At 31.9% G+C, this 23,552-nt stretch overlaps 1 protein-coding gene across 3 annotated transcripts in view; it reads left to right on the top strand.

Annotated features, from left to right (window-relative positions):
* Positions 1-19,942, top strand: part of LOC127709077 (calcium-activated potassium channel slowpoke-like) — an 83,043-nt gene extending 63,101 nt beyond the window's left edge. For all 3 annotated transcript variants that reach the window (XM_052214423.1, XM_052214424.1, XM_052214425.1), the window contains 9 exons: positions 1,111-1,270; positions 2,514-2,738; positions 3,348-3,555; positions 4,255-4,353; positions 5,231-5,361; positions 6,141-6,335; positions 7,096-7,266; positions 8,699-8,759; positions 15,162-19,942. In XM_052214423.1, coding sequence (XP_052070383.1) covers positions 1,111-1,270; positions 2,514-2,738; positions 3,348-3,555; positions 4,255-4,353; positions 5,231-5,361; positions 6,141-6,335; positions 7,096-7,266; positions 8,699-8,759; positions 15,162-15,223 — 1,312 coding nt within the window. In that variant the 3' untranslated portion in view covers positions 15,224-19,942. The remainder of the gene's footprint in view (positions 1-1,110; positions 1,271-2,513; positions 2,739-3,347; positions 3,556-4,254; positions 4,354-5,230; positions 5,362-6,140; positions 6,336-7,095; positions 7,267-8,698; positions 8,760-15,161) is intronic.
* The last annotated feature ends 3,610 nt before the right edge of the window (positions 19,943-23,552 follow it).

A 23,552-nucleotide genomic window follows, 5' to 3' on the forward strand; every position in this document is an offset into this window, starting at 1 on the left:
TTGACACATAGATGTACTTTGCTTCAGTGCACTGGAAAAGGAGCCTGCAGCATCTAAACATAGGGAAATGATTTCATTTTATCAAAGATATAGATAAAAAAAAGGCTTCAAATCATCAATAATTGTAAAACGCCTGCCAACATATTATTGTATACCATTGTCTTCAGTCCATCTAAATAAATGTCTCAAGTTTAATATAGAGTTTGCTCAGAGCTGTTATTCTAAAGTGTTTTTACATCAATGGTCAAAATAAAGGGAGCTGGTGTATAATGTTTTCTTGGTACAGCTGTTCATAAGTTGGATAGTGATTGTAAGGAATTTATGAATCGGGTACTGTTAATTCAGAAATTATTGCATTCATTTATTATTCTGATTTTTGAAGAATGGACAAAAATGTGAGGTAAATTATTGCGATTTCTGAACCTTTCAAAAGTTTTATATAGTCAAGCTCATACTGATTTTTATTTACTTTTGCCATTTGTCATGGAACTTTTTCTTAAAAAGATAACTCAGGTTTGTTTTTGCCCATTGAACATTAAAAATGTAGATGTATGATTACTTTGGGAAAGGCACATCACAATCTCATGGTGCAGCTGTTTATTATTATATATTTGGAATGTGCAAATAGTATAAATATTTAGTATGAATTTAGATTGGCCTCTGTTATAAGAAGCATAACTATGTTAGCAGAAAACATGGGATTGATTATAGCATATGCAGACCTATATATATTTATGATAACATAGTTTTAGACTGGAGCTTTAGAAGAAGATTTTCTATAGATTTATTATAGATTAAAAAAAGCATGAGCATCCACATAAATATATCTCATTGATAACCATGATCAGATTTCTTTCAGTATAAATATCTTTAAACTTGTTCAGAAAATCAAAGACATTTTTATGGACATGAATGAACAAACTGCAGCATGTATAACCTTTTATTTTTAAGAAGGACAAAATTTGTCTTATGCTTTAAGCATTATATTTTGAAAATTTGTAAAGAGGTAAAACTATTCCACAGCATTGAAAAAATATTATTAAAGATGTATTGTCTACCATTTCAATTAACAATCTAGATAAATTGATCTATGATTACCTCTATATTTAGGCCTACTAGCCCAAGTAAACAACATTTACCTCCCTTGGAGAAGGAACCTGTAGATACTTCAAATGATCAGAGTGTAGCTCCAGGAGAAGAACCAAGGAAGTTTGATTCCACCGGCATGTTCCACTGGTGTCCTTCACGTCCTTTGGAATCGGCTGTTATGGTAAGTTGGATTCTGCCGGCATGTTCCACTAGTGTCTTTCACATCCTTTGGTATCTGCTGTAATGGTCAGTTGGATTCCACTGGTGACTTTCACATCCTTTGGAATCTGCTGTAATGGTCAGTTGGATTCTACTTGATGCCCATCACATTCATTGGAATGAGCTTTTATTGTGAATTTGATTGCATTAAAATCCATCACATTCATTGGAATCATCTGTAATAGAAACTTTGATTCTAATGGTGTTCATCTTGTCCATAGACATTATCACTATTTGAGAATCTGAGACACTTGACCTTGAAGTCTGTGATACTTGAACTATTGATGTCATACAACAATCACTTTTTCTTTGTGGCCTCAGCCATTTTCTATTATGATATCAAAATTTTACGGGAACCTTGGTGATGTCCAGTATTGGCAGACAAATAGCGAAAAGGTGTATCGGTTAGTTTGATTCTACTTGTGTCTATCATGTCCATTGGAATTTTGATTCTTTTCACAGCTGGTATACTGTTTTTGTCTTGCTTAAATGAAAGTCGCGGAAGGCGAAACATAAGTATTGCTTGGTGTCAAGTTTTCTGCTTAAGTTAGTTTGATAAGAACTACTTGTGATAGATCAATGATATTTTCTATAAAGTTGCATTTCTATCTATATATATTAGTTTGATGACAATTTCAAGGCCCTCCCCCGTAGGTCATTGTCTAGCAACTTTCAATTAATAAACAATTTTCAATTTAAAGTTTTCTGCTTAAGTTAGTTTAATTGGAACTACTTGTGATAGATTAATGATATTTTCTATAAAGTTGCATTACTATCAGTACATATCAGTTTGACAACATTGACTCCCTGCCCCCATAGGTCATGGTCCAGTGACTTTCATTAATTACCAATTTTCAATGTTAAGTTTTCTGCTTAAGGTAGTTTGATAGGAACTACTTACAATAGACAACAATATTTTCTATAAAGTTACATTACTGTCTGTACATATAAGTTTGTTCACCATTTCGAGGCGCTGCCCACTAGTTCATGGTCCAGCGACTATGAATTAATCTGAAGTGTTGCTGTCCATCAGATTGTCTTTTTCTGAATTTTATGCCAACAGGCGAGACATATCTTTGTGTCAATAGTTTATTCTGGTTAAGAGTCTTATGTATATGTATAATAATTATGTTATAGTTCATAACAGAGCATCCATAGTTATCTTTTACAAATTATTGTTTAATGATTTATTGATTTTTTTTCAGGACCGTGACAAAGCTTCAATGACAGTTCTATGTAACCATGTTGTAGTTTGTTTATTTGCTGATGACAGATCTCCACTTATTGGTTTACGTAATCTTGTGATGCCTCTCAGAGCAAGCAATTTCCATTACAAAGAGCTGAAAAATGTTGTGATAGTTGGAAATCAGGAATATTTAAAAAGAGAATGGAAAACACTTCAAAACTTTCCAAAATTATCTATTTTACCTGTAAGTTTTTCTTGTCCTTTGGTTATTGTATTGTTATTCATTATTGCATACTAATAACTATGTTATTCCTTGTAGTAATGCAATTCATAATATTAAAAATTTAAATCTTTAAAATTTCTAGAAAACTTTGTAGAATGAGATTCACAGAATTAAAGTCAGTGTTATGTATGATAAGTGATAATTTTTTCCATTAAAGTTTATAAGTGCATTCAAAATTGCAGAATGCATTTCATTTAAGCAAAAATAAATACACAAGTGTAATAGTCTGTGCCAAACTGTTTGAGGGTTTGTCTGACCGAAAAAAAAATTGGACCTTTTCTACTATATTTTTAAGTAAAAAATCTGTAAATTTCTGTCTGACCAAAAGATTTTTTGTCTGACATTTTGTCCGTCAGACAGAGTTTGGGATACACTAGTGTAAAAAATATTAAAGGAAAAGAATGTATAAAGAGTTTTATACCTAAATTGCTTTTTGCCTTGCTTATTTAATTTTTGTCAAAATAATTTTAGGGCCTTTCCCAAAAAAATAAATGATCTGAAATGAGTGTATTAGTTTTAAAGGTCTGATAACAATACTTTTTGGTTTAATCTTAATCTTTTGTATTCCAGGGTTCTCCATTGAATCGTGCCAATCTGCGGGCAGTGAATGTTAACCTCTGTGATATGTGTGTTATCATATCTGCTAAGGACAAGAATTTAGATGATCCACATTTAGTGGATAAGGAAGCCATTTTATGTTCATTAAACATTAAAGCAATGACATTTGATGATAGTATCGGTTTATTACAAGCTTCTGCACAAGGAGTAGGAGCCGGAGGTATGTTAAATAAAAAATATTAGTCAAGAAATAGGACACCAAGTTTGCTTATTGTAAAAATTTATTTCAACCTTTTAGAGATAGAAAACTATTGATTCACTACCAGTAAAATTCACTGTACTGTGGATATATTTTTGTGGAAACCAATATTTGTGGATTGAGGAAAACTTGTAGTTTCTTGGAATTTTTATTTTGTGGTTTTGCCAAAATCCGCATACAAATCTATATTAAATTTGTACTTCGTTGAACATTTAGATTTGTATAGTTAACCTGTACCCTCCAAATCCATGAAATTTGGTATCCCACGAATGATAATGAATCCGAAGTATACCCATCTTAGTGGATTTCACGGTATGGGGGAAAACCACATATTAACTACATGAAAATATACAATATTTCAGTCACTTTGATAGTACATTGTAGCTAAACATGAAACAATAAATTATAGGAACCCTCTAAATAGCAAAATTTTCTCTGACCATGGACGGTCACATCAACAACAATTAATAAATCTGATATAAATTAATTGCAATCTTTTGTTCTGAGATATTCAAGATAGTGAAAGACTTGCAACATAAAACTCAGTCATGATCAGAAAAGTAGGTGAGACATTTCCGTGCCTGCACTATTGTTTTTATATTTAAGGATATATACAACTATTTTTTGCAGTGTAGCTTATCTATGTTTATTATTTTGCAGGTTTCCTTCCACCTGGGTTTTCACCTATAGGCAGTCCAGCAAAACAGTCAAGGAGGGGTTCAGTGTGTGGTTCAAATGTTCCTTTAATTACTGAATTAGGTAAGTAGTTTTTGGTACAATATTTCTTGGAAGGCACATTGTTTTTTTTTAATTGGCTGGGGCTGAGAGAAACAGTTAAAATCGTCCCAATAAACAAAATAACGTGACGGTACCCAAATTGCACCTATTTTGGCAGTTTCACCTACATTTATTTATGATCAAGACAAAAGTTTCCATTCTGTGTTTATTTTGTAGATGTATCCTTTTTTTCTATATATTCACACCAATTTAATTTTGAATCCATATTGAATCGTAGAAAATGGGTTTGAACCGACCTCCAAACCATCCAAAAAAATTGATTCTGTAATGAGGAGTACCTAAATTGCATCCATGCTTAAATTCACATCCTTAAAAATCGAATAACAGATTCATTTTTTAAGAAATGGATGCTTGTAACATATTGTATTTGCTCATTTTTAAAAGATGACTCTTTGTGGACATTGCCATGCGATGTTTCCGTAGATTTTAATTTTTCCAATGAATATTCATCTGTTGATATATACTGTGAACGTTTTGTGTATATTTAAATATATTTACCTATGTTGAAAGACTTGTATAATGTCAAATCATAAAAATACAAATTGTTTATAGTCTCAAAGAAAACTTGTACTATTTCAGCTGCTATTTTTGTTGAATAGGTGCAATTTGGGTACTGTGACGTTACCTGTTGTCTAATAAACTGTATTTTTGTTACACAATTTCCTTGTTACAGATATCTGGCTTTTTCACCTTATATATTAATTTTAGTTATTGCAATGGTAAATTCTGCATTGTAAAAGTTTATGGACTATTTAATGTTATTCATATTTTTGTTACCTAAACTTTCAGTTAGTTCAACATTTATTTTCATAAAAAAAATATGCATTTTTTTTTTCAGCGAATGATTCCAATGTACAGTTTTTAGATCAGGATGATGAAGATGACCCTGACACACCTCTTTACATGACACAACCATTTGCATGTGGTACTGCATTTGCTGTTAGTGTACTGGATTCATTGATGAGTACTGTAAGTAGGGGAGATAACTCTCTCAGAAAAGACACACTTATAGTTTTAAATTGAAACCAGTTTACAGAATCTGTATTTTCCATTTAAAAAGAAGTATGTTCTTTCAAATATTCTGATAATTGTGAACTTTGAACAATATGTATATATGCTTTGATTACATAAATTTGGTAAAATCTGTCTAGTTTGTACAATAAACATGTAGATATTCTTTTTTCCAACTCCTTTTGATCTTTAGTAGATGATTGATTGATTGATTATTGTTTGCTTAACATCTAGTGGCAATATTTCATGCAAATTTAGGACAAGAACAAATTTACAAAAATCCAGAAGTTATATTCTGTGAAGTGGGTCAGCAAGGATGTAGGTGGGAACTTTAGGTTGCCACTGAAGAAAAAAAGGTATATTATACAGTTGACCATTTTGAGAAAGATGCAGGAGGGTTGGCCTTAATACAGGCTATCTACGGACCCCTCAAGGAGCTGTTGCAAGAATTTTTTAACATGGAAAATGTCAATCAAAAACTTTAAAATATTACGAAGAAGGAGGTGTACTAGTCTTAATTTCCTCATTAATAATGATAAGTGTATAGGAAAAGGAATTGTTTGGTAAAGATCAATGAGATAACAACCCAACAACACAAGCCGTTATAGTTATTAATGTCTCATTTACCTTGTTCTCAAATGCAGGCTCGGGGGGTATAATAATATTATCCATATATATGTGTAAATCTATATAAATGTACCACTTTACATCGTTTATACATTTTTATATATTTACAGAGTTATTTTAATGACAATGCTTTAACATTAATACGAACACTGGTGACAGGAGGAGCTACACCTGAGTTAGAACAGATTCTTGCTGAGGGGGCTGGAATGAGAGGGGGATACTGTACTCCTAGTGTGTTAGCCAATAGGGATCGATGCAGAGTTGCTCAGCTATCACTTTTTGAAGGACCACTCTCAGGGTTTGGGGTAAAATTAACATGTATAAAGACTTTGATATACATTCTTCAGCTCTCATTGAGTGTATATGATAAATAGTGAGGTTATTTTATACAACATGCCATTTTAAATCTGCTTTTGTTGGGTTTGGGGGTTTTGGGAGATTCACAAAAATACCATTCTAGAGAAGTTGAAATTTCTTGAGCTGCTAGTTGAAGGGAAATTTCTTACTCAAGACTGGGTTTTTTTTATCAAATATTCCTCATGAACTGTGTCAGAACATGCTATATTTGTTTAATTACACAGAATATCAATAGAAATGATGAAGTTAAACATTTGATTTAATTTCATTACTCTTTGGTTAGCAAAAACAGCAGCATTTCATAAAATCCATTTAAGATCAAATAACTTAGCACAGAAGTTAGCTTATGAAAACTTTATTTTTCAATAGTTAAATTGAAGTTATGAAAATTAACAAATGATATTCAATCGTAAGGTAAATTGACACAAACCATGCTTTGATGAAGATTTAATATGTAGATGGCAGATCTTTTTTTCTTGTCAATCTTGTTTATCATTGTTGTATCATTTCCCTAAAAAAGTAGATCTGCTTTTAACATTGAAAATAACTAATATAAACAATACTTCAAGCTTATGAATGTAACATTAAAGTTTCATTTTACATTTGTAACTTGTAAAACAGTACTAGTACTATATTGTATACATAGAATTTTCATATTTTAGATAAATTATAGAATTAATATTATCTATAAAAAAACATGTGTTGCAGGAAGAGGGAAGTTATGGAGACTTGTTCCTTTATGCACTAAAGAAGTTAGGAATACTTTGTATTGGTTTGTACAGATTCCGCGACACAAATGAAGTACAGACAAGTCCATCATCAAAACGATATGTCATAACAAATCCAAATGCTTCTTTTAAACTTTACTCAACAGACCAGGTTTGTCAAAGCACATTTATTGTGATGCTATACAGTAGAATCTGTCTTGATGGTTACCTTCCGCCATTTAAAATGTCACAGTTTCCCGAAGTATTTGGTTCAGTCTACTATTATTAAGTAATAGCAGTTGTAGTTCAGGAAAGGTTTTACTGGTATAGCCTTCTAATTTATTTCTTTTTCTTGTAAACTGCATAAAAAACTTTGCATGATTTCATATTTGTTATTATAAACTGTTGTACATTTTGAATTTTTTTCTTTTATGTAAATGGTAATTTGAATCAAAACAATGAAGACTTCAAAAACACAGACACAGCAAAGAGGGAGTCATATTTATATTGTATTAAATATGAACGTTTTTTCACAACATCCTTTAAATTAGTCCAACAAATATTTTTTTTTAATTCAGAATCATTCTTTAACATCATTGAAGCATCTATTATGCATTATGGTAATATTTTCAAATGGGTACACTTAAACATTTTGATTGATTTAAAAAAACCATCCTAAACAATGGAAAGTTCACCATTGGCTTGACATTATTTTTATTTTGGGATACAAACAATGAAATTACCCATAGTGCATTAGATTCTGAAATGGTGAATTGTTGAATGACTGACATACTCCAGACTTGGCACAGGCACATTAGTAATGAAATGAACCAGGTTTAAGGAATGTCAAAAGTCCCACTTTTATCATAGTCCTTTCCAGTAAAAAGTTATCACCCAATTTATCTACCAGATATGCATCACGTAAAACTCAAAAGACAAATCTTGAACTTTAATCTAAGACACTGCTGTAAAATTGAATGTAGGAGTCCATCAAAAGATACATGATTCCCAGGGAAGGCACATTGAAAATGAAGTAACCATCTATAGAAGCAATTTTAGAATTTCTCTTACCAAAAACTCCGAGCCCCAGATAAGTTTTTTTCAAAGTGCCTTTCCTGGGTTTCATGTATGTTTTTATGGAGCAGCCCTAAGGGACAAAGACTTAAGTTTTTATATTTACAGAAACAAGGAACTAAATCTATGTCCAAGTACATTATTGTAAGGACAGTTGTTACTAAGTTTCTAAGTTAATGGTTAAAACTGGCAAATTAATGGAGATCTTTTAAAAAATACTGTAATGGTCCTCCCTTAAAGAAACATGGCAATTATGAGATTTGAAAACTGGAAATTGTTTAACTTGATAAGTAGATGGCTGTAGAATAGAATTTTTTTTATAAAAATGTCATGAAATGATGTTGAAATAGCTAATTTGGGAAACTGCCTTTTTTTTTACAAGAATTGGCTGTTATAAAATACCCGGTACCTTTAAAACTACTATTTTTGATTATATGCTAACACATTTCATGGCATTGTTTTTAACTAAATACATGTATCTTGCACCATTTTTCTTGATGTATGTTATATGCTTTTCTTATTCTATGCAGGTTTTCTGCCTAGTTCCATGCAATTTTTCACAAAGTTCAAAGTCTACTCTCAACGAGAAAAGTAAGCTATGTTTTCTGTATAGTATCCCTCCCTGAGTTTGATATATGTAGATTCTGTTGATTTTTTACCTTGGTAGAAAATTGTTAGAATGAAAAATGAACAAGAACAAAAACCCATTTTAACAGAAATTTACATATTTTGTATTTTATACAATAGATGTTATATGCATGCATAAACAGATTGGTTATGGGAATTGTGTTAAGATGTATTTTCATAACTTTTATAAGACTGTGTCCCTAATAGGTATCAAATGAAGTTGATAAAAAAGTTTGTAAGCAAAAGTCCCATAACCTGATTTAAAGAATAGTCGTGTTCAGGGGTATGTATTAAGCAATGGGAAACCTGACTGAACAAAAATATGCAGATGTCAGAATATTCGTTACGTACAAAACAGTATATTTCCTGTTTTGGTAACAGGAGTTAAAAATTGTTTAAAATACATTTTAAGCTCTAAAATTGAGAGGGTTAATTTTTATAGTGAATTATCCTATTTACTAAAATTCTTCTAAAATATTTTGATATAAACATTATACAGAAATAAATGATCTTCCTTTTTCACTTTGGATGGGGGCAAGATCAAAATGGAATGCTAAGATTACCTCATTCTTGCCTTTTCATTATTCTGTGATTTGTTGGCAATGATTAATATTGGTAAGGTCAAATACTCACTAGAAATTGTTCATCACAGGTGTTAGGAATGAAAAAAGGTCAATTAAAATCAACAAATTTTGAATTTTGAAGAGGAAAACATTAATAGAATGAGCTTAAATCATATGACACCAGAGTTTTTTCTGATTTTTTATTTTTTTTACTTTTATCAATGTAAACAAAATTTTAAATATTACTTCTGTGGATTCATCATTATAGGCAGGATACAATTTTTGTCTCGCCTGCAATGAAAGTCGCAGTATGTGAGACAGCGGCGGCGTAAACTATTTGTATAAAGCTTTATATTTCAGAAGGTAGAAGACTTGGATGCTTCATACCTTGTATGCAGATACCTTATGTTACGAAGTTTCCATCTGTCATATGCCCATTGTCCTTGACCTCATTTTCATGTTTCATTGGTCATCATTAATTTTTATGTTTTGGTCTGTTTTTCAGGTACTGTAAGCAATAGGTCAACTATATTTGGTGTATGGAATGATTGTAAGGTGTACATGTCTGTCTAGCTGGTGTCATCTGACCTTGACCTCATATTCATGGTTCATTGGTCATTGTTATTATTTTGTGTTTTGGTCTGTTTTTCAAGTGCTGTAAGCAATAGGTCAACTATATTTGGTGTATGGAGTGATTGTAAGGTGTACATGTCTGTCTAGTTGGTGTCATCTGACCTTGACCTCATATTCATGGTTCATTGGTTGTTGTTGATTTTTTGTGTTTTGGTCTGTTTTTCAAGTACTGTAAGCAATAGGTCAACTATATTTGGTGTATAGAATGATTGTAAGGTGTACATGTCTGTCTAGCTGGTGTCATCTGACCTTGACCTCATATTCATGGTTCATTGGTTGTTGTTGATTTTTTGTGTTTTGGTCTGTTTTTCAAGTACTGTAAGCAATAGGTCAACTATATTTGGTGTATGGAATGATTGTAAGGTGTACATGTCTGTCTAGCTGGTGTCATCTGACCTTGACCTCATATTCATGGTTCATTGGTCGTTGTTGATTTTTTGTGTTTTGGTCTGTTTTTCAAGTACTGTAAGCAATAGGTCAACTATATTTGGTGTATGGAATGATTGTAAGGTGTACATGTCTGTCTAGCCAGTATCATCTGACCTTGACCTCATATTCATGGTTCATTGGTTAACATTAAGTTTTGGTGTTTTGGTCTGTTTTTTGATTACCATAAGCAATGGGTCAACTATGTTTGGTGTATGGAATAATTGTGAGGTGTACATGTCTGGGTGACAGTTTTTATCTGACCTTGACCTTATTGTCATGGATCTTTAAGAATGTTAAGTTTATGTGATTCTTGTAGTAAAACCTTTGTCTTTAAGACTTTCAACATAAAATCAATGGTCAGTAAAACAGGCGAGACATTTCAGCGTGTGCACTCTTGTTTATGAAATAGAGGTGAACCATAGATTAAACAGTTCAACAGAATGCAAATTTTCTAAAGGCTTGTATTCAGAATTTGTTAAAACCAAACATCTAGTACCCTGCAAAATGCAACTTTCCCTCAATCCACATAGATTGGTGCTCACAAAAATGCATAAATCCACAGTATATAGTACTATCACATTGTCAATTATATTCTTCTCTTTTATAAAACAACACTGTAATGTTGTCAATCACTCTATCCTTTTTTTTTAATCTTTTATTGCACTTTCATTATGTATTTTTCCTAGCATATTAATATAAGAACTAGACATTATTTAAACTTTATGTTGCTAGAGATAATTTTTTTTTACAGAAAGATAAATAGTCCATTCATTCAGCTGAAGTTAAATTTTTGGACTTTCATGGTACCGTTGTGTTTGGTTGAAACTATAGATATTTTCCATGGTTGTGTTTGGTTGAAACTATAGATATTTTCCATGGTTGTGTTTGGTTGAAACTATAGTTATTTTCCATGGTTGTATTTGGTTGAAACTATAGATATTTTCCATGGTTGTGTTTGGTTGAAACTATAGTTATTTTCCATGGTTGTATTTATGTTGAAACTATAGATATTTTCCATGGTTGTATTTGGTTGAAACTATAGTTATTTTCCATGGTTGTATTTGGTTGAAACTATAGTTATTTTCCATGGTTGTATTTGGTTGAAACTATAGATATTTTCCATGTTTGTATTTGGTTGAAACTATAGATATTTTCCATTTCATTCTTGCTTTATCACTAACTTGAAACTTTGATTTGCAGAAGTTTTAAAACTCCTTTTTAAGTAGACTGAAGGTAAAACATTTCTGTTTTTATTTAATAAAATATTACTAACTCACTGTCTCCTACATTGATAGTTCCAATCACTTGGGTAAAATGTGTTTATAGTTGTTGACATTGGTTGTTGATTTTACTGTCAGAATTTGAGCTTTTCTGCACAACAAAATTTTCTTACAGTTAAATAGAAGATTGAACTTAGCTAGTAATATGATATATCACCATTATTACAATTATAATGCAATTGCTGAATTGTACCTCTCAAAATGAAATTTTAGATTTAGGGAATAGTTATTTGTAATTGCTTTTCGCATTCCAATAGATAAAACCATTGATTTTACCCCCACAAAATATAAGATAATTTTCAATCGAATCTACTGTTTCAAAGAGCAATTGCAATACAATTTGTCATTTGTGTGATTACAATATTAACTTTTATGTTTTGGATTTTTAGGGATAAGAAAGATTACTAAACATATGTGTTTATTTGTACATGGTATTAAATTGTCTCAATTAACATCTTATCACTGGTTTATTGGGATGCTTACAAAATACTAAAAATAGTCAAAACTAAGCACAATATTAGTCTTTAAATCAAACAATATTCAACAAATTCTGATACAACTAGGAAAGGTAAGCAACCAATGTACTATACAAGCATTTACAGTGGTGTCAAAACTGGAAAATACACATACATGCTAGGACAGGAAAACACTTCATTAACTGATGGAACAATGAAACAATGACTATTATATTCCTGACATGGTTCAGACTCAGCTATCAGTAAAAGTTGTGAGTTAAACCTAGTTTTATGGTGCCAGATCTCATGTATGCAGTAATTTATCAAATGTTATAGCCATATTAAGATTAATGAAAATAATCTGTGACGTAAGTAATAGATTTTCCTTTTTGTAACCAGCTAGAATTTAAGCAGACTTAAGTTTGAATAGAGAAATCCACCATTTAAACACTTTTTTTTGTTTTAAAATACCCATGTAATTTGGTTTTATCCTTCTTTAGTTAAGTCTTTGAGAGGTAAAGATGTGTTGTGCTCTAAATGGAAATATATTATGCATGGTGCAATAAAGATGTAGTAAATTATATCAGCAAAACATATGATAGCATGTTAGGGATATACTTGTCAACATACATATAACCTCAAAACTAAAGGTAATTAAATCTACAAAATAGTTAATGGTAGCTGTCTCAAAGATGGTAATAATTGATTTTTAGCTGGGTAATACCTTATGAATGGGTGCCAGGTTATACAGACAAACATGGGCAGAAATTTTAACTTAACTGAATTGTAAACTGTTTTGTTATAAATTAGGCCGTTAGTTTTCTCAATTGAATTGTTTCATATTTTTCATCTCGGGGCCTTTTATCGCCGACCATACGGTATGGGTTTTTCTCATTGTTGAAGGCCATATGGTTGCCTATAATTGCTTATATCCAGTTCATTTGTACTTCGGTGGATAGTTTTCTCATTGGCAATCATACCACATCTCCTTATTTTTATTTTAACAGTAAAATACATAAAAAAAAATATAGGCGGTCAGGACCAAAAATTAGGAACAGGAAATGAACAATCCAAAATACAGCAGATGTACTCCATATAAGGAATCCCATGTTTCTATTCAAATATATAACTTGGGGGAGGCCTCGGTGGCCGAGTGGTCTTAGTAGTCTAACTACTGTATTACTAGCTAGTCAACACTGAGGTTGTGAGTTCGAATCCCTCACGGGGCAGGTGCACTCGACTCCAATCTTAATTGACTAGGATTATCAGTTTTCCTACCGAAGGTCGGTGGTACTCTCCAGGCACTCCAGCTTCCTCCACCAATAAAAAGTGACCGCCAGGAAATAGCACAATAGTGTTGAAAGTGGCGTTAAACACCAATCAATCAATCAATATAAATTGGTTACTTTGATCATAAAAAGACGTTTCTTTGTGGCAAAATTAGAAAACAACAACTTTCTAATGGACTTAATCATAAGGGGAAAAGAGTAATTCTGGGTTTTTTTTTTGTTTTGTTTTTTATCAAAAATGGCCACCTTTGCAACAGTTGGGAATTATTTGAATGAAGAATCTTTCTTTTTGAAAGAATTTGAACCTGGTGAAGCCAAATATAAAAGAAATAATTAATTTGAGACCCTCAGAAGTCAATGTTACTAATAGTTTGGTGCAATTATTATGGCCACAAACAAGAAATAGCTTTCCATTTGACAATGGGAAATACTTATAATCTAAAGAACCGCTGAATATTCTAAAAAGATATATGACAAGAATGTACCTTGCAGGTATTTACCAAGTGCAGGTATATTGTTTCTGATCCTCTTAAGGGGAATACTACCTGCAGCAGGAAAATGATTTGCCTTCATATCTTTTCAGAATTTCAAAATTGTCTTATTTTTATTTCAATTGTGTACAAGACATTAGGTTAGAAGGACATATATCTATGTTAACAGGACTGACTCAGTTTAGCTTCCTTTTTCAGTTCATAAGTTTGTTTGAGAATCATGTTGTCTGTCATTGTCATATTTTATAATCTATAAAAAAGTGATGTATTTAAGTCTGTCCAAGCAAATGTATTTCAGTAAGATCTTATGAGTAGCTATTGCAAAATGCCTTTGGCTGTTTTTGTTTGCTTGTGTAGTAAGGTTGGTATCTTAACGAAATTTATCTAACACCTTTATTTCATCAAATGATTTATAGGATTTCGAAAAGAAAAAGAGTAGATTTTGTCTTTAATCATGGGGGAGACAACGTCATTTATAATAAGTGATCCAAGTGAAGAGATTTCCCATTAACTTTCAGATATTGACACTACATAATGTCATTACACAAATCATATAAACTCTGTTTAATAGTCCCCTACTGGCTTAGTCTAAGGTCTGCCAGTCCATGTTTCCGGCACTTTTTTTAGCAATGCTTAGATATCTGACAAAAAGTCGTACCATAAGAAGTACAGTTCCTGTTGAGTGATTTTTGTAGAAGTTTAATGGCTCTTAGATATAGAAAATCTTTTAAACATTTCATTTTTCCGCATTTTTGAGTTGGGTAGTTATAGTCCTCTCATTATAAGTTATATGGTTAGCTACTGATCCCTTACCGATTCATAGAGGGTTATGCCCCTTTGAATTTAGAATTTTGGCCATAATAGACTACTGCGACAGTTTGTCAATGCAACTCCTCTGAAACCACACAATAGAATTTCATGAAATTTTGTAGATATGAATAAGGACATAATATGTAGATGTGCATATCCAAAAGAAACTTTTATCAGTTGTTGGAGTTATGAGTCTTTGAACTATGGAAGCTTATGAGATTTTGTTTTGCTCAGTAACAATGTGGGGCGTGGGGTATGTGAGCGTGCTCTCAAAGGTTCTTTAATTATTATTGTAAGGAAACTAATTTACAGTAATGTTTCTTGAATGATTAAACTGCGCATTCCATCTTTAAGTTGTACATTATAATTGCCTTAAAAAAAGTTATTGCAGACAATAATGTTTATCTGTTTTACAGGTGTTTTGTCTTCTTCCTTTCAACAAACGAGTGACAGAAAAGGAAATGAGTCCACAACCTAAGGAGATTACAGCCTGACGTCTTTCACAATAATCAACGATCATAGCAAATTGTGTCAAATTAGAAACTGATTTTTTACTAGAAGGAAAAAAGTGTTTAACAATCTTATATTTGATTGATGTCTGAAGATGAAGGACATGATGAGGGTGGTAAAGGGTTATTTTCGTGCAATGTGTTTTGCCCTTTTTATTTCACGTGCAGTCGTGAAAAAGGTTCGTTATTCACCGTGTTTCGTGAAATCGGTAAAAAGATCAACGTGCAAGTAATTTTTAATTGTTTGTTCATCGTGAAATGGCAAATTTATTTCGCGTTCTTCCGTGCAGATACCCCCCCTTTATGCCCCTCCATGATGATTCAAAATCTTTATTTTTATAGAGTGGTCTTCAGTGAAAGTGAAGTGAAATCAAGAAACTTTCAACAAGTCTGGTTTTATGTAGTTTATTGATATATATAAAGCTGTAAGACCACATTATATATCATGTATTGTTTTCATATTTTATGTAGATCAGTATGTGGCAAAAGAACCTAATGTTTCAATTTGTTTACTGTCCATCCTTTTTGTGTATTTTGATAAATTGTCTGCAGGCAAACCTTTATTGAAAATTGAGTGGTCTGATGAACAGCCAGATTCACTGTATCGACCAATGGTATTAGGAATTCCTTCTTTCCTATTTTTAAATAAGTATAACATGTTAAAAAAGAAACAGAAACAGAAGAATGAATTCACGATTTTTTATTCTATCAGTGACTCATGTATTATAGATTGAATTCAAGAGATTTTTTATTCTATCAATGACTCATGCATTATAGATTGAATTCAAGAGATTTTTTATTCTATCAATGACTCATGCATTATAGATTGAATTCAAGAGATTTTTTATTCTATCAGTGACTCATGCATTATAGATTGAATTCAAGAGATTTTTTATTCTATCAATGACTCATGCATTATAGAATGAATTCAAGAGATTTTTTATTCTATCAGTGACTCATGCATTATAGATTGAAATAGCACTATCTGTGATAAGGAATTCATGAATCAGTTTAGATAAAAAGAAGTACAGAAAATTATCATGGAAAAGATTTTTAACCTACAAATGTTATTGACAAATTGAGAAAGATTCTTTAACCTACAAATGTTATTGACAAATTGAGAAAGATTCTTTAACCTACAAATGTTATTGACAAATTGAGAAAGATTCTTTAACCTACAAATGTTATTGACAAATTGAGAAAGATTCTTTAACCTACAAATGTTATTGACAAATTGAGAAAGATTCTTTAACCTACAAATGTTATTGACAAATTGAGAAAGATTCTTTAACCTACAAATGTTATTGACAAATTGAGAAAGATTTTTAACCTACAAATGTTATTGACAAATTGAGAAAGATTCTTTAACCTACAAATGTTATTGACAAATTGAGAAAGATTCTTTAACCTGTTGTTTTACCATAGAAGTATTAATAAATGTGTGGTTGAAAGTATTGTTTGAATATGTAGATATGATAAAATGGTTACTACGATTTTTTTTTTCATTAATTTTTAATAATGTTGTTGTGTTATTTGTATGTTAATGGGAATTGTGCATTATTATTAACCTGTGATTTTATATCTAAATATGGCTATTTTTGTGTATTCATAACAGCTAAGAGTGCGAACTTTCCAAATGAATTATTTACTTTCCTGACTAAGTAAAAACTACAAGCCTATAAACACATAAATAACCATGTTTTATATATTTTACATCATAAAATCTGTGATATAAATATAAATGTTATTGTGCTATTTTTATACACGTGTTTTGATTTGATATTCTTGTCAATATTTCATATTTTTGTAAATTTTGACATTTTGATGATAAAAATTTTAAGGTAGAAAAAAATAACTAAAAAAGTTTTGCTTTTTCACAACTATCCTTTTTTTTTTAGAAGTATTCTTTTGTCCTTAAGCGCCCTTTGAGCTATAGTTATCCAAACTTTACAAAAATACTGTAAAAGGAGATACTTCTGTAATTCGAATATAATCTTTATTTCATATTGAACTATCAGGTGTAATTCTGCCAAATTTTGTGAAATGATAAATGGTAGATGCCTGTGATATGACAAACATGCTGGCGTTTGATTCCCATTTGTTCCCATTTAATCCTATAGAAACTAGATTTTTTATTTATAAGCCAGTCTGAACCAAATTTGTCAGTAAAAATGTATTGAAGGTCTTTTATGGAAAAAGATATTTTGTTTTAATGAGATGAAAAAATGTAATATATTCATAACAGTTCATTTAAGTATAAGAGATACTGAAGAATTTTTGTAGAGAAACCTCAACATTTTTTAAATGGATATATGAATATTTTCTATCCATTACTTTCAATGTATTTGTATGAAAAATGTTTTTCCTTCCAAAACATCTGTAATAAAACTTCATTATAAAACTGAATAATGTTTTTGATTTAAGTTATAAATAACTTTCTATATATTTTTCACTATTACAATACTCATGATCAAGGGAAATAACTGGCTTCCTATTATAGTTTGAGTTCCGAAATGGTTTTCTTAAAAGGGCTATTAAACTTATGCTGAAGCAAATTTTTGCAAATTGCATTTTGCAAAAATTTTGAAAATGTTTCTATCCGATATATTTTTTTATTTTTCAGTGAATTGCAGAGCTAAATAAGCTTCAAAATATAAATTCTTCTTTTTAAAACTCAACAATTTTAAATTGAATTTTATACTTTATGTAGATTTTAATTGTTTTATTTAATTTTCCTTTTGTATCACTTTAATATGTTGTAAAGTTTGTTGTAAATGTTAAAAGAGATACATGGAATTTCGTCCTCTTTTCATCTGTTGCATAAAATCTGGTATAGCAGCTTTAAGATTATTGAATCAGAAGTAGACTACAATTATCATCTTATGATGCATTTTTATGAACATGCCAATTTGTAGTTCTGAACATTGGAAATAGAAAATAGAAATTATTTATTTTTAGAAAATTACAGAATAACCACATAGTATTGTAACCAATATATCCGATATTTTCAGGTCAGTTTAGAATTTGTATATGAGGTAGTGATGTTATATTTTGACCTGAAATTTCAGCAATAAACTTAATTAAAAACAAGAAATTACTACTGTGATGTTTTAACCCACAGGCAATTGTTTCTGAAAAAAATTTACCTATATACTGTAATATAACACAAGGTACCTAACTCGTATATTTGAGAAATGCCACCCGGTCACGAACTTCCGTTATATTTCGATTTTCCAGTTATCTATCCCACTGAGACTTGTTATCCCATAAATCTCAGTAACATTGATTTATCTACAAAATGGTGTATAACAAGCTTATATCCAAAGGGCTGTGAGAAGACGAAATAATTACGGTTCACATATTTGGAAGGCCTAATATGAATGATTCCAATAATAGAAATAGACGAGTTATACACCATTTTGTAGATAATTAAATGTAGATTTATCGGATAACAAGTTTCACTGGAATAGACAACTGCAAAATTACGGGTTACATTTCTCAAATATAGGAGTTAGATACCTTGTGTTATATTAAAGTATGTAGGTAAATTTTTTTCAGAGACAAGTGCCTGTGGTTTAACCCCATTATGTACTGGTGGGGGTTACATAATATTGGAATCTGCTTAGTATTTGGCCAGTTCACATTAAACTTTGTAATATAATTGATTTATGTACCTTTAAAGTTAAGAAATTTTGTAATTGGCGGCACCTCCTCTGACATGGCTTATTGTATATTCTTGAAACTAAGTAAGCTATAAGGGTCTATTATTCAAATACCTGTACACATGTAGTTCAGATGTTTCAGTTCATATGAGATTTTTACAGATATAGATATTTTGATCTTATTAGTCAAGCCACCATGCCATACATGGTTTATCCTAGCTAAGTCATGAACATTTCAGTATAACTTACGATCATTTTTTGTCTTAAGATTTTGTGAAAAGAGCGTCTGCTTCTGGAAAATCACACCAAACCAGAACTTCATTCCAATACCTGTATATAAGTGTGAGGACTTTTAAGACATGTACAAATTTTCATGTACACAAACGTAGGTACTCATTTTGAAATAAATGTTGACTCTACTGAAGAGTCATATCTTTTTATTATTCTTTGTTAAATGAATAAATAAAGTGTGATTTTTATTTGTTAAAGTTTACAGAAGATTTAGAAATACAATTATCTAAAAACCACCAGTAAATACTCAGAAAAAAATACTATATTATGATTGATAATTTTATAAGGGAGCTACCGTTTGATTTTTATGCGGGGACTAGGATAAAAAATTGTGTCATGCCTTTTTTTTTAGTTGTAATCTCGGTCCTGCCTTTTTATTTTTCACTTTATTCGGTCCTGCCTTTTTTTTTATTAGTTTATCCTGACTTATTATACATAATTTGTCATCCTGCCTTTTTTTTTTTGCCAAGTTGCTCATCCTGCCTTTTTTTTTACTCAAAACTTCTGTCCTGCTTTTTTTTTCAAATTTCATCCTAGCCCCCCCCCCCCCCATAAAAATCAAATGGTAGCTCCCTAAGTAGCACTATTTCTTGGTGTTTATTTTCATTTGTATTTTATGTTTGTAACATTTTTGTTATGCTTATGTAGTAATTTCAATCAGAGTTTTTCATGCTTGTGTTGTTTTTTCTCAGTGCTGTCAGATTTTTTACTATTGATTAAACATAGAATAAACATGCATATCTTGTTTGTTACTCCATGAATGTATCAACTGCATAGTCTTTTATCGTCCAGTATTACTCCAAAAAATACATTAAACCTTTAATATGAAAAGGGAATTTGCCGACTTTTTCTTGATTTCACTATTGTTTATAGAATAGAGAATGGAAACAGGGATTGTGTCAAAGAGACAACAACCCGACCAAAGAGCAGAAAACAGCCCAGGCCACCATTGGGTCCTCAATGTAGCCAGAAAATCCCGCACCCAGAAGAGGGCTTTAGCTGGCACCTAAACAATAATGTATACTAGTTTAGCGAATTGGATGCCACACTAAACTCCAAGAATACACTGCAACAAAGGTATATTTACATTCACAATTCTCATAATTTAAAGTTGGTGAGTTCCAAATACAAAACATTGGCTTAACGCAAACATATCATGCGTTTTCAAAAAAGGCGATAAACATGCTGCTGAAAATTACAGACCTGTATCGTTAACATCAGTACCATGTAAGATCCTGGAACATATAATATGCAGGCACATAATGAAACATCTAGAAAAGCATGATGTTTTAACATCTTTAAACCATGGTTTTAGATCCGGTTACTCATGTGAAACCCAACTACTTGTCACTATGAACGACTTCATGAAAGCATATGATGCCGGACTACAAACCGATATTGCCATACTAGACTTCTCAAAGGCTTTCGACACAGTACCCCATAAGAAACTACTATCAAAAATGGGCGATTATGGAATCCGTGGGCCAATAAACAACTGGCTGAATATGTTCTTGACAAACAGGAAAATGAAAGTGGTAGTGGAAGGAGAACAATCAGAAGAAGTAACGGTGGACTCTGGAGTCCCACAAGGCACAGTCCTGGGACCGTTGCTATTCCTTTGCCATATAAATGACCTCCCAGACGCCGTCAAATCTTCAGTCAGACTTTTCGCTGATGACTGCCTTCTTTACAGAACAGTGAAATCTCAGAAAGACCACGACATACTTCAAGAAGACCTCAAAAACCTAGAAGTATGGGCAGATAACTGGGGAATGCGGTTCAATGCCAAAAAATGCTACATCCTAAGCATCAGAAACAAGAGCCATAAATTCTACAGTTTAAATGGACACATACTACAGCAAGTCCAGCATAACCCGTACCTAGGCTTACAAATTTCGGAGGACCTCAAATGGACCACCCACATATCAAACGTGGCAAAGAAAGCAAATTCAACACTAGGCTTTCTAAGAAGAAACTTGAAATACTGCCCACAAGATTGTAAAAAAACAGCTTACATCTCGCTCGTCAGATCAACGATGGAATATGGAGCCATAGTATGGGACCCCTACACAGTAACTAACATAAATAAGCTTGAAAGGATACAACGCCAAGCGGCAAGATTTATCACCAGAGACTACAAGTCAAGAGAGGACGGATGTGTCTCCAAAATGCTTGCCCAACTGGAACTACAAGATCTCCAGACAAGACGAACATGCCAGAAGTTAATATTTATGTACAAAGTGGTTGAGGGACTGGTTCCCGCTATTGAACCAGACGAATTCCTCAAAAAAGCACGTCCGAAGAGAACCATAACTGCCAAGAAATTCGAAGAATACCACGCAACAAATATTGTGGAAAAACAAGTAAAAAATCACTCTAAGTGTTTTGACATTCCACCAAGCAAAACACCACAATATACAAACTCATTCTTTGTAAAGACAGTGATCGCGTGGAATCAGCTAGACGACACTGTAGTGCGCGCATCAAGCGTAGAGAGCTTTAAATCTGCTCTCACGCCCCGTCAATAAATCGGCGGCGCTCTTTCAAACCGTTGTATTAAAGCCAGTATTGGTATCGACAACGTATTCATACAGATACAGATACAGAACATTAAGCAGAGGTGTTCAGCAGGAAAATTACATATTGAAAAAAACAATTTTATAATTCTTATATAGAAGCGGGTATACACTATATAATTATTTTTCAAAGGATATGAGAACTTTTCTTTTAGAAATATTATACCCCACTCTGAAAGTGGAGGCTATATTGCATTCACCTTGTCCGTCCATTGTCCAAGAAATGTTTTCGTCCCACTACTCTCCGGTACTATTGACCAGAATGACTTCAAATTTGGTCATCAGTTAGACAGTGCTGAGTTGTAATCCCTGGGCATTTTTTGGAATCTATTGGACACCTTCTTCCTGTTTGTTGATACTTCGAACTTTTTAATATGTTGAATAGATTTTAAAACTTGAATAACTAACCTTTAAAACTTTGAATTTTTCAACACGTTAAATAAACTTAAAAGGCCACACTTTTCTCCAGTACTTCAAAACAGAATCACTTGATTGGACAGCAGCTTGACAGCAATGAGTTGTAACATTTGAGCATTTTAGGGGAATCTGTCAGACACCTACTTTCTAAGTTCCTGCTTTCCATTATTTTGAATTTTTCATTATGTTAAATAAACATAAAATTTTCATCACACTTTTATCGAGTACTTTCAGTCAACACCTTATCAGTGATAACTTGTAACGTTTGAGCATTTTCAAATCTTTCAGAAACCTACTTCCTGTTATCCGATACTTTGAATTATGGGTGAGGAATTGCCTAGCATCATGATGTGTGCATTCTTGTTCAGTACTTTCTTTTATTGTTGTGACCATATTTCTCATATGGTAAAAGAAACAACAGTGCTGTTTCTTTAAGTTTCTGGCTAGTAACATGCACTATTATATTAAATTTTATTTCATGTCTTTTTTCACATAGATGTCCATGTTTGTTAGGACCAATCAGGTTATTCCGAAAGTGATATTGCTATAACCTATTTATCTGTCCATAAACCTTTCAAGCACAATGATTTGATAGATTTTAGGGATATATTATATTTTATAAATTTTATAAATTATAGGTTAAATTACATAATAAAGATATCCAGAAAGGGATATAATTCTGGTATGACAAGTTCAATTGATGTTAATAGGACTGCCATTATTAGGGCCCTGCCTAGTGGCGGGTTGCCCTATAGTGATCAGTCTGTCTGTCTGTCCGTCCGTAACAAATTGTGTCCACTCTTAGTCTATATCTAGAGAACCGTTATGATTTCATACTTTATACTTGACATGTATATTAACCAACACCAGAGGGTGTGTTATAATGTTTGTACAACTTCCTTGGTCAAAGTTCAAGGTCAAAAACTTTGGTTTCAGTTGACAACCCCATGTCCTATGGTAAAGATCGTGTCCGCTCTATATCTTGAGAACAGTTATGATTTCAAAGTTTATACTTGACATGTATATTAAGGTATAGAATCACTAATTCAGGCCCGGTCGGAAAGAACATACAAGAAAGTAGTACATATTGTAAACAAAATAGTTCCTACGCATAGCTGTATCTTTGTCAATAGTTGGAATATTTGGGTAGTTTTAGTATCAAATGAAAGCCTGGGGACTTGGGATCACTGTAGAACCCTTATTGAAAGTTTTATTTGAATAATAAAGAAGTATATGAAATTTTAATAGGAGGGCTCATTTGGCCTGTTGTTCAGATCAGAAGTTCCTGTTTTTGTACTATCAAACTTCCGGGAACCAGTACGCTCTAATATGCAATTAAAGGTATGTTGATT

Source organism: Mytilus californianus, unplaced genomic scaffold (genome assembly GCF_021869535.1).
Source record: "Mytilus californianus isolate M0D057914Y unplaced genomic scaffold, xbMytCali1.0.p SCAF_7, whole genome shotgun sequence".
NCBI lineage: Eukaryota > Metazoa > Mollusca > Bivalvia > Mytilida > Mytilidae > Mytilus > Mytilus californianus.